At 37.1% G+C, this 14,062-nt stretch overlaps 1 protein-coding gene across 1 annotated transcript in view; it reads left to right on the top strand.

The window, feature by feature from the left end:
• The window catches only part of LOC104873767 (zinc finger protein 883), a 31,602-nt gene extending 26,312 nt beyond the window's left edge, over positions 1–5,290 (top strand). Inside the window, exon 5 of the mRNA XM_010640591.2 lies at positions 2,859–5,290. Within this exon, the coding sequence (XP_010638893.1) occupies positions 2,859–4,711 (1,853 nt within the window). The 3' untranslated portion in view covers positions 4,712–5,290. The remainder of the gene's footprint in view (positions 1–2,858) is intronic.
• The last annotated feature ends 8,772 nt before the right edge of the window (positions 5,291–14,062 follow it).

The following is a 14,062-nucleotide window of genomic DNA, read 5'->3' as shown; positions in this document are numbered from 1 at the left end:
TTGAGACTGACCTGGAACTCACTATGTAGCCCAGGCTGGACTCGAACTCACAGCTATCCTCCTGCCTCATCTTACCAAGTGCTGGGATTACAGGTGTGCACCACCATGCCCGGCAATACGTAATATTTTTAAGGAGGATAGTTTTTTGCATGCCATATTCTTGGCAGTTTTTTTTTTTTTTTTTTAGAACTGTGTCTATATTTCTCAATTCTTATTTACGTATCAAGGTTTCTACAGAAAAATCCACTGGTACGTGAGAAATTTATATATGACATCATTTTTTTTTCTGCTGTCAAGATGTTCTCTTTCACTGTGACTTTGAAACTTTGATTTCAATATGTTCATTTTGAGTGTCTGTGTCTGTCCTAGTTGGAGATAATTGAGCTATTTGAGTGTAGATGTCTCTATCAGGCATTGTTACTTATTGAATACTTCAACTACACCCTTTCTGATTGATTGTTTCTATTTAAAATGTTTATCCATTAATATTTTTGTTGTCCTGAGTCCCTTCAGTTTTCTGGGTTCTTGTTTAGCTCATTAAGCATGCTTCAAATGATTATTTTAAATTCTTTAAGAATTCATAAATGTCATTTTTTCGGGGCTAATTTCTACTCTATTTTAATTTGTTCTTTGGTCAGTGTTTTTTTCTGTGTTTTTGTTAAGTTCTGTTAACTTTTGTTGAGATTTATCTACTTAAGAAACATTCTGAAGGGAAAAAATGAGAACCAAGACCTGGCATGTAAAGGTACAAGATCCCAGTAACGAATGTAACTTTACTCTCTACCTAGAATGTACCAATAAATTCAATTTAAATTAAAAAAAGAGAAACATTCTGCTGCATATTACTACAGTCATTATGGAAAACAGTATCAAAATTTCTCAAAAAATTAAAAATAAGACTGAAGGTATAGCTTATTTATAGAGCACATGCTTAGCAAAGACAAGTCCCTGGGTTTGATCCCCAGCAATACAAAAGAACAACAAATAAAAATAGAAAAGTCATATGATCCAATAATCCCACAACAGAATCTATAGCGAAAGGAAAATAAGGCACTGTGTTGAAGAGATATTTACAATGCACATTTCATTGCAACATTATTCATGATAATCATGAAATAGATGCAGTCTAAGTTGTCTTTAATAGATGAAGGAATAAGATCATATGGTATATATGATTTTATGTATAAGTGGGTTACTATTCAGCCACAGAAAGAGATAATCTCATAAAGGGGGAGGGAGGAGGGGTGAAGGGAGGGCAGGGACAAGGGGAAAAAATGAGAACCAAGACCTGTCATGTAAAGGTACAAGATCCCAATAATGAATGTAACTGTACTGTATAACTAAAATGTACCAATAAACTCAATGAGGAAAAAAAAAGAAAGATAATCTCATAATTTGATTCAGTACAGGTAGTCATGCAGGACTTTATAATAATTGAACTGAGCAGAATGCAATTAGTATATAATCTAAACTATATGTGGGATCTTAAAAAGTTGCTTTTAGATATGTAGTAAAATGGTGGTTACCATGGCCTATAATTATTGGCAGAGAATTTGAGATGATACTCAAAGATTGCAAATTTTAGACGACAAAGCTTTAAAAGTTCAAGAGTTATCTATTACAACATGGTGAATATAATTAATACATTGCATTCTTCAGAAATGCTAATAGACTGCATAGAGTGTCTGAGAACAGAAGTGATTATTATGTAAAATAATTTGAAAACAATATAATATGCATGGTATATATGTACATTAAGTTTATTGGTGTATTTAAAACAAACAGTACAGTTACATTTATCATTGGGATCTTGTACCTTTACATGACATGTCTTGGTTCTTTTTTTTTTCCATATACCCCTGCCCTCCCTTCACCCACTTCACCCTTCCCTGTTTACAAAGACTTTGTTTCCATTTTTTCCTTTTTTCACAGTTTTTCTTTTCCCTTATTTCCTTTCCACTCCCCTTCCCACTTCCCCTTTAGCCATTTTCTTCCTATTTTACACTATCAATTATACCATTTGAACCTTATTTACATTTTTTAGTTTTTCACATCAGAGAAACTATTTGGTATTTACTCAAGTTATATGTGCAATTTAAATGAATAAATGCTAGGTAGAATTTTTACAAAATAATATAAAAATTCATTTGTCAATGTCTATGGTTTGGCAACATTCAATCATCTATGCTAGGCCTCTCAAACCTGTTTTTGTATGAGTCTTCCCTATAATTACACTTGTGTTTTCCAGTGAAAAAAGTTTATTAACATTGTTTAATGCCCTGTACTCCCTCCTACTCTTGTTGACTATATGTGGTACTCTCCTCACTTGGCTCCTGTTCTAATTACTAGTTAGATTTGGTCTCATATGACAGGAACTCTCATGTAAAATATACCTCTTATCTCCCATTCTCCACATAAGGGTAAACAGAAAACAGTTTTTATACCACCTCTAAAGCCAAAATGTGTCCATATGTGATCCACTGTCCTCTGTGTTTCCTGAGGGAAAGAAAAGGTTTGGGAGTTGTATAGTAACTACCCAGTACTGAAGAGGATGAGTTGTGGTTAACGGAAATAACTTCTACTAATAACTTTATTTAAAAAAAAAAAACTTTCTTTCCCTCATGCATGTGACTCTTCTTAGGGTTACATTCAGCTAGATTGCTGTGAACTTATAACTGTTTTTCAGAGTTCTAGATAATTGTTTGAGAGTTTTGTCAAGTTCATGTATCTGTGGGAAATGAATGAGGAACTTTTGTATTCTATTATCCTGCTGAAGTCTTCAGATTGGTATAATGTTATATATTAGTTTTGTAAGCTATATTAACCTGTGGGATAATTGGTTATTTTTACTTTTTTAGCAGCTATGTCTTCTCATCATACCCAAGGATTTTCATCAGAGAAGGACATGAAACATTCATTTCAAAAAGTGATAAATCAAAGATCTGAAAATTGTGGCTTTAGTAGTTTGCACTTAAAGAAAGACTGGAAAATTGTTAAGTATGAAGATGAGAATCCATTTCATAATGGATACCACCAGTGTATGACAACTGAAAATAACAAAAACTTCACTGTCAATAAAAATCAAGAACATATAGCCTCACAAAATATATCTGAATTTATGCCACTACATTTTAATAATCCACATCAGACTATTAAGCCTACCTTTTCCTGTGCCAAAATATGCAGTTTTAACCAATATGGGAAGGAATTTATGCGTCCATTAACACATAATCAAAGTCCACATATAGATATTTGGAAAACTAATGACATATATAATAAAAATGGGAAGGCCTTTAAGAACAGCTGTACTCTATATAATTGCCAGGATACTCATATTGAAAAGAAAATTTATCCTTATAATGAAAGTATTGAAAATTTTTACCATGGCTCAAATCCTAATAAACAACAATTTTCAGAGAACATTTATAAATGTGATACGTGTGGGAGAGTCTTTGACCAGTCCTCAGAATTTACTACCCATCAAAGTGCCCATTTTCAAGATAAGGTTTATAATTGTAAAGACTGTGGCAAAGCTTTTGTTGATGACTCTATCTTTAATCAACATCAGAACATTCATACTAGAGAGAAATCCTACAATTTTAAAGATAATGATAAACCCTTTAAATATTGCTTAAGCCCTATTCAACATCAGTTAATTCTTCCTGGAGAGAAATCCTACAGTTGTAAAAATTCTGACAAAACCTTTAATCAGAACTCAACATTTGCTAAGCATCAAGCAATTAAAATTGGAGAGAAACCCTATAAATTTAGAGACTCTGGTAAAACATATATTGAAAAGTCAGTACTTACTCAACACCAGAGAGTCCATACTAAAGAGAAACCCTACAAATGTAAAGTATGTGACAAAACCTTTAGCCAAATTTCTCCTCTTACTCAGCACCAGAGAATACATACAGGGGAGAAACCTTACAATTGTAAAGAATGTGGCAAAGCCTTTAGATACTGCACAACCATTATTCGACACCAAAGAATTCATACTGGAGAGAAACCGTACAAATGTAAAGAATGTGGCAAAGCTTTTATTCAGAGGTCAACACTTATTCAACACCAGAGAATTCATACTAAAGAGAAGCCCTACAAATGTACAAAATGTGACAAAACCTTTAATCAAACTTCACATCTTACTCGGCACCAGAGAACACATACGGGAGAGAAACCTTATAAATGTAAGGAATGTGGTAAAACATTTAGATATTGTACAACGGTTACTCGACACCAAAGAATTCATACTGGAGAGAAACCCTATAAATGTGACGTATGTGGGAAATGCTTTAATCAAAGTTCAACGCTTACTCAACATCAGAGAATTCATACAGGAGAGAAACCCTACGAATGTAAACAGTGTGGCAAAGCATTTGATCGAAGGTCAAATCTTAGTAATCATGAAAGAATACACACTGGAGAGAAACCATACAAATGTAAAGAATGTGGCAAAGCCTTTAAGTATTGCTCCACCATTATTGGACACCAAAGAATTCACACTGGAGAGAAACCCTACAAGTGTAAAGAATGTGGCAAAGCCTTTAATCAAAGCTCAACCCTTACTAAACACCAGAGAATTCATACTGGTGAGAAACCCTATAAATGCACAGAATGTGACAAAAGTTTTAATCAAATTTCACATCTTTCTCGGCACCAAAGAACACATACTTCCAATCTTAGACAACATGGCCAAATTCATGTTAGATAAAAATCCTATAAAGGTAAATCTCCTGGAAAAGCTTGTAACAGTTTTTTCACATTTTAATCAGCATAAGATAACTTATACTGGAGAAAACCCCTACAAATACAAAAATATGAAAAAGCCTTTCATGGATATTGAGTCTTCATTCAACATGAGAAGATACAGATTTTTATTAAAACTTTACATATGTATTAACTGGAGAGACTTTGAGAAAAATATGCACTTCATAACATCAAAATATTTATTTTGGAAAAAATCATTTACAAATATAAAGGTAAAGAATAGCCTTTATTCATATCTCTAACCATAATGTGAAAGATGTGTTACTAGGGATAAATCCTACAAATAGGAAAATGTGCTAAATAACAACTCTTGCTTAAAATATACTAGACATCACTACTTGATGTGGTAGAAAGGAAACATACCCATCAGAACAATGTGGATTACTCATCTCTAAAGGAATATGTTGATTATAAGTCTATGTTTATTAAATAGCCTCATTTTTGAAAACCGGACAAAGAATATCTTCCAAATTGGACATTATATCAGAACAAGATAGGTTTCTGACAGTTTTTAAATTGTTTCCCAGAGAATATAGAATGAATTTTTAATTTTCTGGAGATTATATATAATCTTTAAGTTTTTAAAGAAATAAGTTAAATATTCCTAATGTGTTAACAGTATTGAGTATTGAGTGATAAGTCATTGTAACTTAGGTGTTAAACTCCTCCTTACTGAAGGTTGCTGATAACAGATGATAATATACTATTGGATAAACAACATAATAACTTCTCTAGTAATTTTTTACCTAGAGTCATTAAACTTCAAGTAATATGGACACAATTATTCCTGTAAGTCATATTTTATTCATTTTTTTTTAGTGACTGGAAAATTATGATGGTTATATTATCCCCTTCCTGTACCTTCCACTGCAGGTACATTTTTTCACTACCCTCCCTCCTTGCCTCCCCTTCATCTCTTTTTTTATATAATATTTTATTTTGTACATTGTTTTGTTTCTCATATAATAGAAAATGTGATATTTAAGCTTGTGTGTCTAATTTTTACTGTATTCACTTAAAATTATGGTCCCAAGGTGCATCCATTTTCTTGTGAATGACAACTCTATCCTTTATGGCAGACTAGTACTCCATTATGTATATATGCCATGTTTTCTTTATCCATTTATCTATTGATGTATACATAGGCCACTTCCAAGATTTTGGCTATTGTGATTTGTGCTTGTGTAAACATGGGTATGCATGTGTCACTGTAGTATGGCATGTTTAACTCTTTCTGGAAGGTACCTAGCAGGGTAATAGTTGGGGCAAATGGAATTTCTTCTTTTAATATTTTTAATCATCATACTGATTTCCATAATAGTTATACTAGTCTATATGCCAACCAGCAGTGAAGAAGGGTTTTTTCTTCCCCAGTAACTTTACCAATATTTGTTATTTGATTTCCTGATGATACCCATTTTCTGGAGTAAGTGCTAAGGAATCTTAGCATTGTTATGATTTTCATTTCTCTAATGGCAAGAGATGTTGAGCATTTTTCATGCATATATATTGGCCATCTGTGTTGTTGAGAATTGTCTGTTCATTTCTGTTGCCCAATGTTTTGATTAAGTCTTTTTCTTTGGAGGGTGGTCTTATTTTTTGAGTTCTTTATATATATATTCTACATATGAGTCCTCTGTCCAAGGAATGGGTGGCAAAACTTTTTTCCCACTCTATGTGTTGTCTCTTTGCTTTGTTGGTTGTTTTCTTTGCTGTGCAGAAGCTTTTTAATTTGATATAATCCCATCTGCTGATTCTTGGTATTGTCTCATGCAGTTGGTTCTGTTCAGAAAGTCCTTACCTATACCTAAGTCTTCAAGAATTTGACCTAATTTATCTTCCTGCAGATTATTTCGGTTTTGATATTTAGATCTTTTATCCATTTTGCTTTTAATTTAGTACCTGGTGAGACATACGGGTCTAGATTTGGTCTTCTGCATGTCCATTGCCAGTTTTCCCAGCACTATTTGATAAAGAAGTGATTTTTTTCTCCAGCATAGGTTTTTGGCCCCTTTTTTCTAATATCAGGTAGCTGAACATGCTTGGAGTTGCTTCTGCATCTGCTGTTCTATTCCACTGATTCATGTATCTATTTTTTGTTTTGTTTTTGCTAACACTATCATCATGTTTTTATCACTATAGCATTATAGTATAACATAAAGTCTGGAATTGAGATTCCTCCTATTTTGCTCTTGTTGACAAGGGTTGTTTTTGTTCTAGGTCCTTTCCTGATACATGTGAATTTTAGTATTGTTTTCTATATTTCTGAGGAATGCTATTTATATTTTTATTGGGCTTGCATTAATCTGTATATCAGTTTTGGAGATATGGCCATTGTAACTATACTCATTCTGTCTGTCCAGTAATGGGATATCTTTCCATTTTCTGATGTCTCCTTTTTCAGAGTACTGTAAGGTTTTTCATTTTCTTGGTTTGGTTAATTCCTATGTATTTCATTTTTTTTTGATGCTATTGTGAAAGATATTATGTCCCTAATTTCTTTCATGGTGAATTTATTATTGATGTACAGAAACTGATTTTTTGTTTTGATTTATATCCTGCTATACTACTGAATTTGGTTATTCAAGGAGTATTTTGGTGGAATTTGGGGGCGGGACTTCTATGTAGAGGATCATATCATCTTCAAATAGTGATGATTTGACTTCTTTCTTATGCTTATCCCTTTTTTTTTCTCTTGCTTGATTTCTCTGGCTAATCATTTGAGATCTGTATTGAATAGTAGTGGTGATAGTGGACTTTCTTGAATTCCTCCTGATTTTAGCAGGGGGTAGCTGTGAGCTTCTCTTCACTTAATATGTTGGCCATTGGTTTGTCATAAAAATCAAATTGACATTAAGTATCAATTTTCCTCATTTTTTAAATCAGTGGAGTTTGGATTTCTTCAAGGCCTTTTCTGTATCACTTGAGTTGATCATGTGACTTTAGCCCTTCTGTGTATGTGATATATGCCACTTAACTGATTTACAGTTGTTGAACAATCCCTGTATCCCTGCAATGAATCCTACTTGGTTTTAATGATTTGTTGCATTCTACTTGCCAGTATCTTATTGAGGAATTTTATGTTTATGTTCTTTAAATGATTGGCCTGTAGTTCTCTTTTTGATTGGGTCTTTTTCTGATTTTGGAATGAGGGTAATGCTAGCAGGGTAATGCTTGTACTTTGGAAATAGTGCTTATCTTTTGATTTCATTGAAGAGTTTGAAAAGGATTGGTGTTAGATCTTCCCTAGGGTTCTTATAGAATTTGGGAGTAAATCCATTGAGAACTGGGCTTGTCTTAGTTGGTAGTTTTAAAAAATTATATCTTCAGTTTCATTGCCTGACAATGGATATTCAGAACTTTAGTTCAGTAATGTCAATAATGTCAATAGTAATAATGGACTATTCAGAACTTTTATGTCTTCTTTGTTCAGCTTGGTAGGTCATGTGTATTTAGGACTCTAGCCATTTCTTCTCAATTCTAATTTTTTTAGCGCAGGTTCTTCAACTACTTACTAATCATCTTCTGGATTTCAGCAGAGTCCTTTGTGATTTTGCCTTTTTAAAATTTCTAATTGCATTGATTTGTCTTTTTTGTTTGTTTGTTTGTAAGATTGGATAGGGGTCTGTCTATTCATTCAAATAATTATCTTTTTGATTCATTGGTTCTTTGTATTTTTTTAAGTCTCAGTTTCATTAATTTCTGTTTTCATCTTTATAATTTGCATCTTTGTACTAGGTTTGGATTTGTATTGTTCTTGTTTTTGTAGGCCCTTGAGGTGCATCATTGGGTTATTTATTTGAACTCTTGTTTTTCTAATGTGGGCATTCAGAAGTGTACACTTCCTTCTTAGACTGCTTTCATTGTATCCCATAAGTTCTTATGTTGTACTGGGCTTATAGTTTGATTCTTAGTATTAGTTTCTTAATTGTTTTTTCTGTTATTATTCAGTGGATATTATTTAATTTCCATGTGTTTGCTAAATTTCTGTGACTTCTTTTGCTGTTGATTTCTAGTTTTGTTGCACTTTGATCTGATAATGTCCATGGGTTAATTTCAATTTTTTTTTCATTTACTTAAGCATGCTTTGTGGGCTAGCATGTGCGTTATTTTCTAAAAAGTCTCATACGCTGCTGAAAAGAATATGTATTTTGTTATTTGGTGGAACATTGTAGATATATATTAAGTCCACTTGTTCAGAAGTTTGGTTCAACTCTACTATATCTTTGTTGATTTTTTTTGGGGGGAGGGATCTGGTTGATCTTTTTATAACAGTGAGATATTAAGGTCCCTCATTATAATTTGTGTTTATCTTATTTTTTTATGTTCAGTAGTGTTTGTTCTGTGAAGTGGGCACACTGGTGTTTGGTGCATATATATTTAGAATTATTATCTCTTCCTCTTGAATTATTCCCCTATGCCTGCATAGCATAGTCAGAGCCTGGGGAGGCCCAGCCCTCCCTTTTCCTGCCTATGGTGCTGGATTTGACCAGTGGAAGGAACTGACCCAACATGAGTGGAGGCCTGAGAGGTGCTTACAAGGTCTGCCTCGGCCCCATGGGGACCTGGAATGGTACAGGAGACACACAGGGCAACGTATTCCCAACCATAGGTACTGCTGCTACATGGTTATCACAGGAAGGGATGGTAAGCAATGCTTACAGCATGATGTGCACACTGTGCTGAGGAGCAAAGTCAATGTCATTGCAAAGGATATACAGTCAAGAGGAGAGGTATACCACAGGAAGGGTGAAGCTGGTGGCTTCTGGCTGAGCTTCTGTCACATTGGATTCTTTATGTCATAGTATATAAATAGCAACGCATAGCAAGCTGCACTGAAGAAAGGCATAGGAAAAAGGTCATGGCTCACAGGGAGCCAAGCCCACTCATTATTTCCCATACTCCAAGAACCTGGTGATCAAGGGATGATGTTATCATCTCTGGCCCTGGGTTGCATTTAAATCAGGTAGGACCTGAGCTGTGGGACCTGGTGCTCATGCCAAAGGTTGCTCTGTGGGGTGTGACTGTGACTCCCTACTGAGCCACCTTGTGCCACTGAACTCCCTCCTGTGGGGCTCTTGTTCCCACCAGAGGGCACCAGACTGCCAGAATACAGTGTGGACCAGGCCCTGATCCCTCCTTCTACATCTCCCTTGGCTATAGACTGAGCTCCACATTAGCTCAAGCATCAGCTGCTCCTTCATCTGCAGCACTCATTACGGATCCCTGCTCACATCCCAGCTCCATTCTATATGCTGTACACTCTCTGCTCACCTCACTGCCACAAGGCCCCTTCTGTCATCCCACTCCTGGAACTGAGTGAGCTGAGCCTGTCCAAGGGTACATAGCTTTCATGTGCTGGGACTCAGGGCAGAGCTCAGGGCCCCTGGACACCCAGCCCCAGCAGTCAACATAATGAACAACACTCTCCAGAATACAGGGTCCCCAAAGACAGAGGACATACAGAAGGGTACATGGAGGTGTCAAGGTCAACAGGTAGCAACTGTGAGGACATTAGGCTTAAGTGATCAAGTGCACCAAGGACAACCAGAGGCCTGGGCAGGTAGAAGAGGCAGTAAGAGGAAGAAGATTACAGTGGGAACACTGGGGAGGTCTGTCACAGATGTCTATGTAGGACACTGCTATCCTGCCTTTGCTGGGGTCGCTGCTGCCCTCACCCCAAGGCTGAGTATTTTGTCAGCCCCACTGCCCCTGAAACCACCACCACTCAGGGCACGGAGAGGCACAGTTCTGCTGAATTCACAAGCTAGTTTCAAGGAACTCCTCTTTATCAATATGGAGTTTTCTGTGGTATTCTTAATTTGACTTTACTAAAATATTTAATTGAAACCCAGACTAATTAAGTATTTTATGTTGATATTTGGATGGATCAAGGGCTCACTTATCTCCCCCACTTCCCAACCTACTGTTGGAGACTTTAATGCCTAACTTATCTTTGGCTTTCGTTAGTCACTCCACCAAAGTTTCTACTGTGAATTCTATGACATTGTCTTTACCAAGTTATCAAACTCAATACCCTCAGCCTTTGCAAACACAGTTCAAACTGGACGGTCCACACTGGGAAAGAAAGTAAAAGGACTTTGGAGATGCTGCTGAGCTCCAGTGTTGCCATCAAGTCCCAGGCTTCAGACCAGAGGCATAAAGATCTTTACTCTGCAGATGCCAAGCTGTGTGAGCAGAGGACAGGGCTCCTCATCTTCTCAGACTGGGGCTTTCCAGAGGCAGGCGGTGGAACAGGGGCATAGCCAACAGCTCTAAGGCAGTGCATGCTAAGCCACCAGACAAGTGGAGTTCTTCAGGGAAGAAGGGAGCCTGTCATCTCATAAGGTGCACATTTATCTAAACCACACACTACTGTATGTGACCATGTATACCTACACCATACATTTTTATGTATTTGTGTTGTCTTTGTTTTTGCAATGCTGGGGATGGATCCCAGGGCTTTGTGCATGCTAAGCAAGCATTCTACAGCTGACCTACACCCTCAGTTGTGTGTTGATACAACTTAACAAATAAATGAAAAAGAAAGCGAAGGAGACAACACAGGAGAAAAGAGGGGAAGGGTGCAATACAGAGTACCCTACAAACCAGTCTGGAATTTCTTTGGATCTAAATGTAAGCAGACTTTGACAACAAGGAAAGTATAAATAAACTTGAATGCTAATAAGTTGACAATTAAAAAAAATGCAATAATAGTTTTGATTTTTTAAAAAAAAAAATTCCTTTCTTTAGAGATGCATCCTAACATTGTCATCGACAAAATCCTGAGGAGTGACGATGGCTATGAATAACCCAAAGCTGGTTGTCAGGTGCACTTGAATAAGTACACAAAAGCAGGTCATGGAGCAGCTGACACTGCAGAAGCATGGAGAAACTGGAGCCAGGATATCACCGAGCGGTCCTGGATCTGCTATGAGGGGTGGGGGGTGGATGCAGAGCCTGGAAAGTCAGCCAGCCCACGGAAGCCTGATCCTTTTTTTTTTTTTTGAAGAAAGAAAGGAGTAGCATCCACTCACTGCATGGTACAAGGTGTCATACAGACCCTTTAAGTTCCAGGTGCATGGGAAGTGGTTGTGAAGGTGGTGCCTGTGTTGCCTAACAGCAACACAGATGGGGCCTTGGAACCAATACACTTCTGTTCTTCACTCACTTGGCTCTGGCGTGGAAGGACTCAGCACCACACCCACTGCAATGATATAAATACGTGATAGAGGCACCTGGAAATAAGAATGGTTTCAGGGCCTTAATAGTCTAAGTTTTTAGAACTTTGGAAAAAATTGGCCAAGTTTTTCCACAAATCCATGGCAACAGATATATTCAGCTTTCCAAACTATCAGATGTCTATTCCACTTTACCTCAGCCATAGAACCGCAACTCCAGTAAAACTATATTTACAAAACTAAGTGGCAGGCTTTGTTTGGACAATCCTGCTTCAATACCGTGGGCGTAAAGTGGCAGCAAAAATAACTCCAGCTTGGATTTAAACACAGAAATGTGAGCTCCACGGGGGCTTGTCAAAGCTGCTTTGTGTAGATCAGCACCACAGGAAGAGTAACTACTCTGGGTTCCCAAGAGAAAGGAAGCAGGAGTGAGCATGCTCCCAGGGATGGTCCTGCCACCAGAAGCCCCAGGTAGCCTGGCCCTGTTCTGTTCTGGCTGTATGTCCCTGGATCAATCACGCAATCCCACTAAACTAGCTTCTAGTCTGTGAGGGGAACACGCTGCCTGGCCCACAGCTGGAAAGGTTCTCTGAAGCCTGGATGCATAATTAAAATCAATACACTATGAACCATGAACATTGATTTAATAGGTGCTGTCAGGTGTATTTGTAAGTCTATTGGGAGAAAGAAATAAGGTCCAGATAATAGACCTGGCCAGAATTTGTTGGGTTAATTCAAATAATAAGATTTTGGTTAGAAAAACAGACAAAATCCAGCCACTCCATGAAGTCCCCTTTCCCAGTGAACCTTGGAAAATGCCAAGCCTGAGGTAGATACTATTCAGTGTGGACAGACAGACCTCCAGGAAGCAGAAGGCACAATGGCCTCCAGACACCATGGTGGGGAATTATTTGACCTCACTTCAGGCCAAGATGATACCCTAAGAGAAATTTAAATAGACCAACTTCAGCCATAAGGAGTGTGAGACACGCTTATAAGATACCTTCCTTCTGATGAAAATATGAACTTCTTGCAAGAGAAGACACCATTAGCTCAGAGCTGGCATCCTGGGAAGAACAAAGGGGCCAAGAGGCTTGGGGGATAACTGATACAAACACACTGGGGTGATGGGTGGCCCTGCCCAACCAGCAAAGCTTGGGACTCAGAGTCCAGGGTTTTCATCCCAGCTTTCCATGGGCAAAGAGTGTACCTTTTGAGCCTCCACCTCATCATCTGAAAACTGTGGGTCCCCAGCAGGGTGATCTGGATTAGGGAATGAGAAGACACGGGTTCTAGAGCAATATTCAGCATGCGGAAAGTGATCAGTCATGTCAGAGCTGACCCATCACCCCTTTGTCGCTAGGTGAGTGCCATGAGGGCTGATTCTCTGAGAGGTACTGGCTACAGTTCCCCTTCAGCTCCCTTTGATATTTACACTGAGCAGAGGTAACCCACATGAAGCCAGGGAATTGAGCACAGCACATTTAAGCAAATGTTGCAAAAATAGTATGAAGTTCCTATAAACTCTTCACTTGGCTTCTAACAGGACCTATGGGGATAGGGGGAATCAAAATTAGGAAACATATTCATATAATATACTATACTGCAAAATTCACTTGGACTTCACATGTTTGCCCATTAATGATTTTTTTAACTGTCATTGTTTATTACTGTTTTGGCTATATTCTCTACAAGTTCAGCAGCTTCTTAGAGAATGTGTCTTTGTACAATAAAAAAAAATGGCTTTCAACATCAGAAATAAGAGCCACAGTTTAACTGTACAGTATTAAGGGGATTCTGTGGTAGCTATAGCTTCTGTTTTCTGCAACATAGACAACTTACATGTAAGTATGAGCATTATGTGACAAAAAAAAATGACAATAAAGAAAAAATCCTTGTAGGAATGAAACACAGCATCCTAAAAAATATTGGTTTCTACCATACAAGGCAGGAAGTAGTCACATTTTAACAAATCTGTACAAAGCACAAGAAACTTGTTTATGGGACTGTCAAATAACCATGAACAGTTTATAAGTCTAAAATTTATGTGCTCCACAGCTCTAGAACCCAGGAAACTGACTTAAAGAACTCAATATGGTCAACATGGATCATTT

Source organism: Fukomys damarensis, unplaced genomic scaffold (genome assembly GCF_012274545.1).
Source record: "Fukomys damarensis isolate Sample0158 unplaced genomic scaffold, DMR_v1.0_HiC HiC_scaffold_37, whole genome shotgun sequence".
NCBI lineage: Eukaryota > Metazoa > Chordata > Mammalia > Rodentia > Bathyergidae > Fukomys > Fukomys damarensis.
This window is presented reverse-complemented; position numbering and strand designations above follow the sequence as displayed.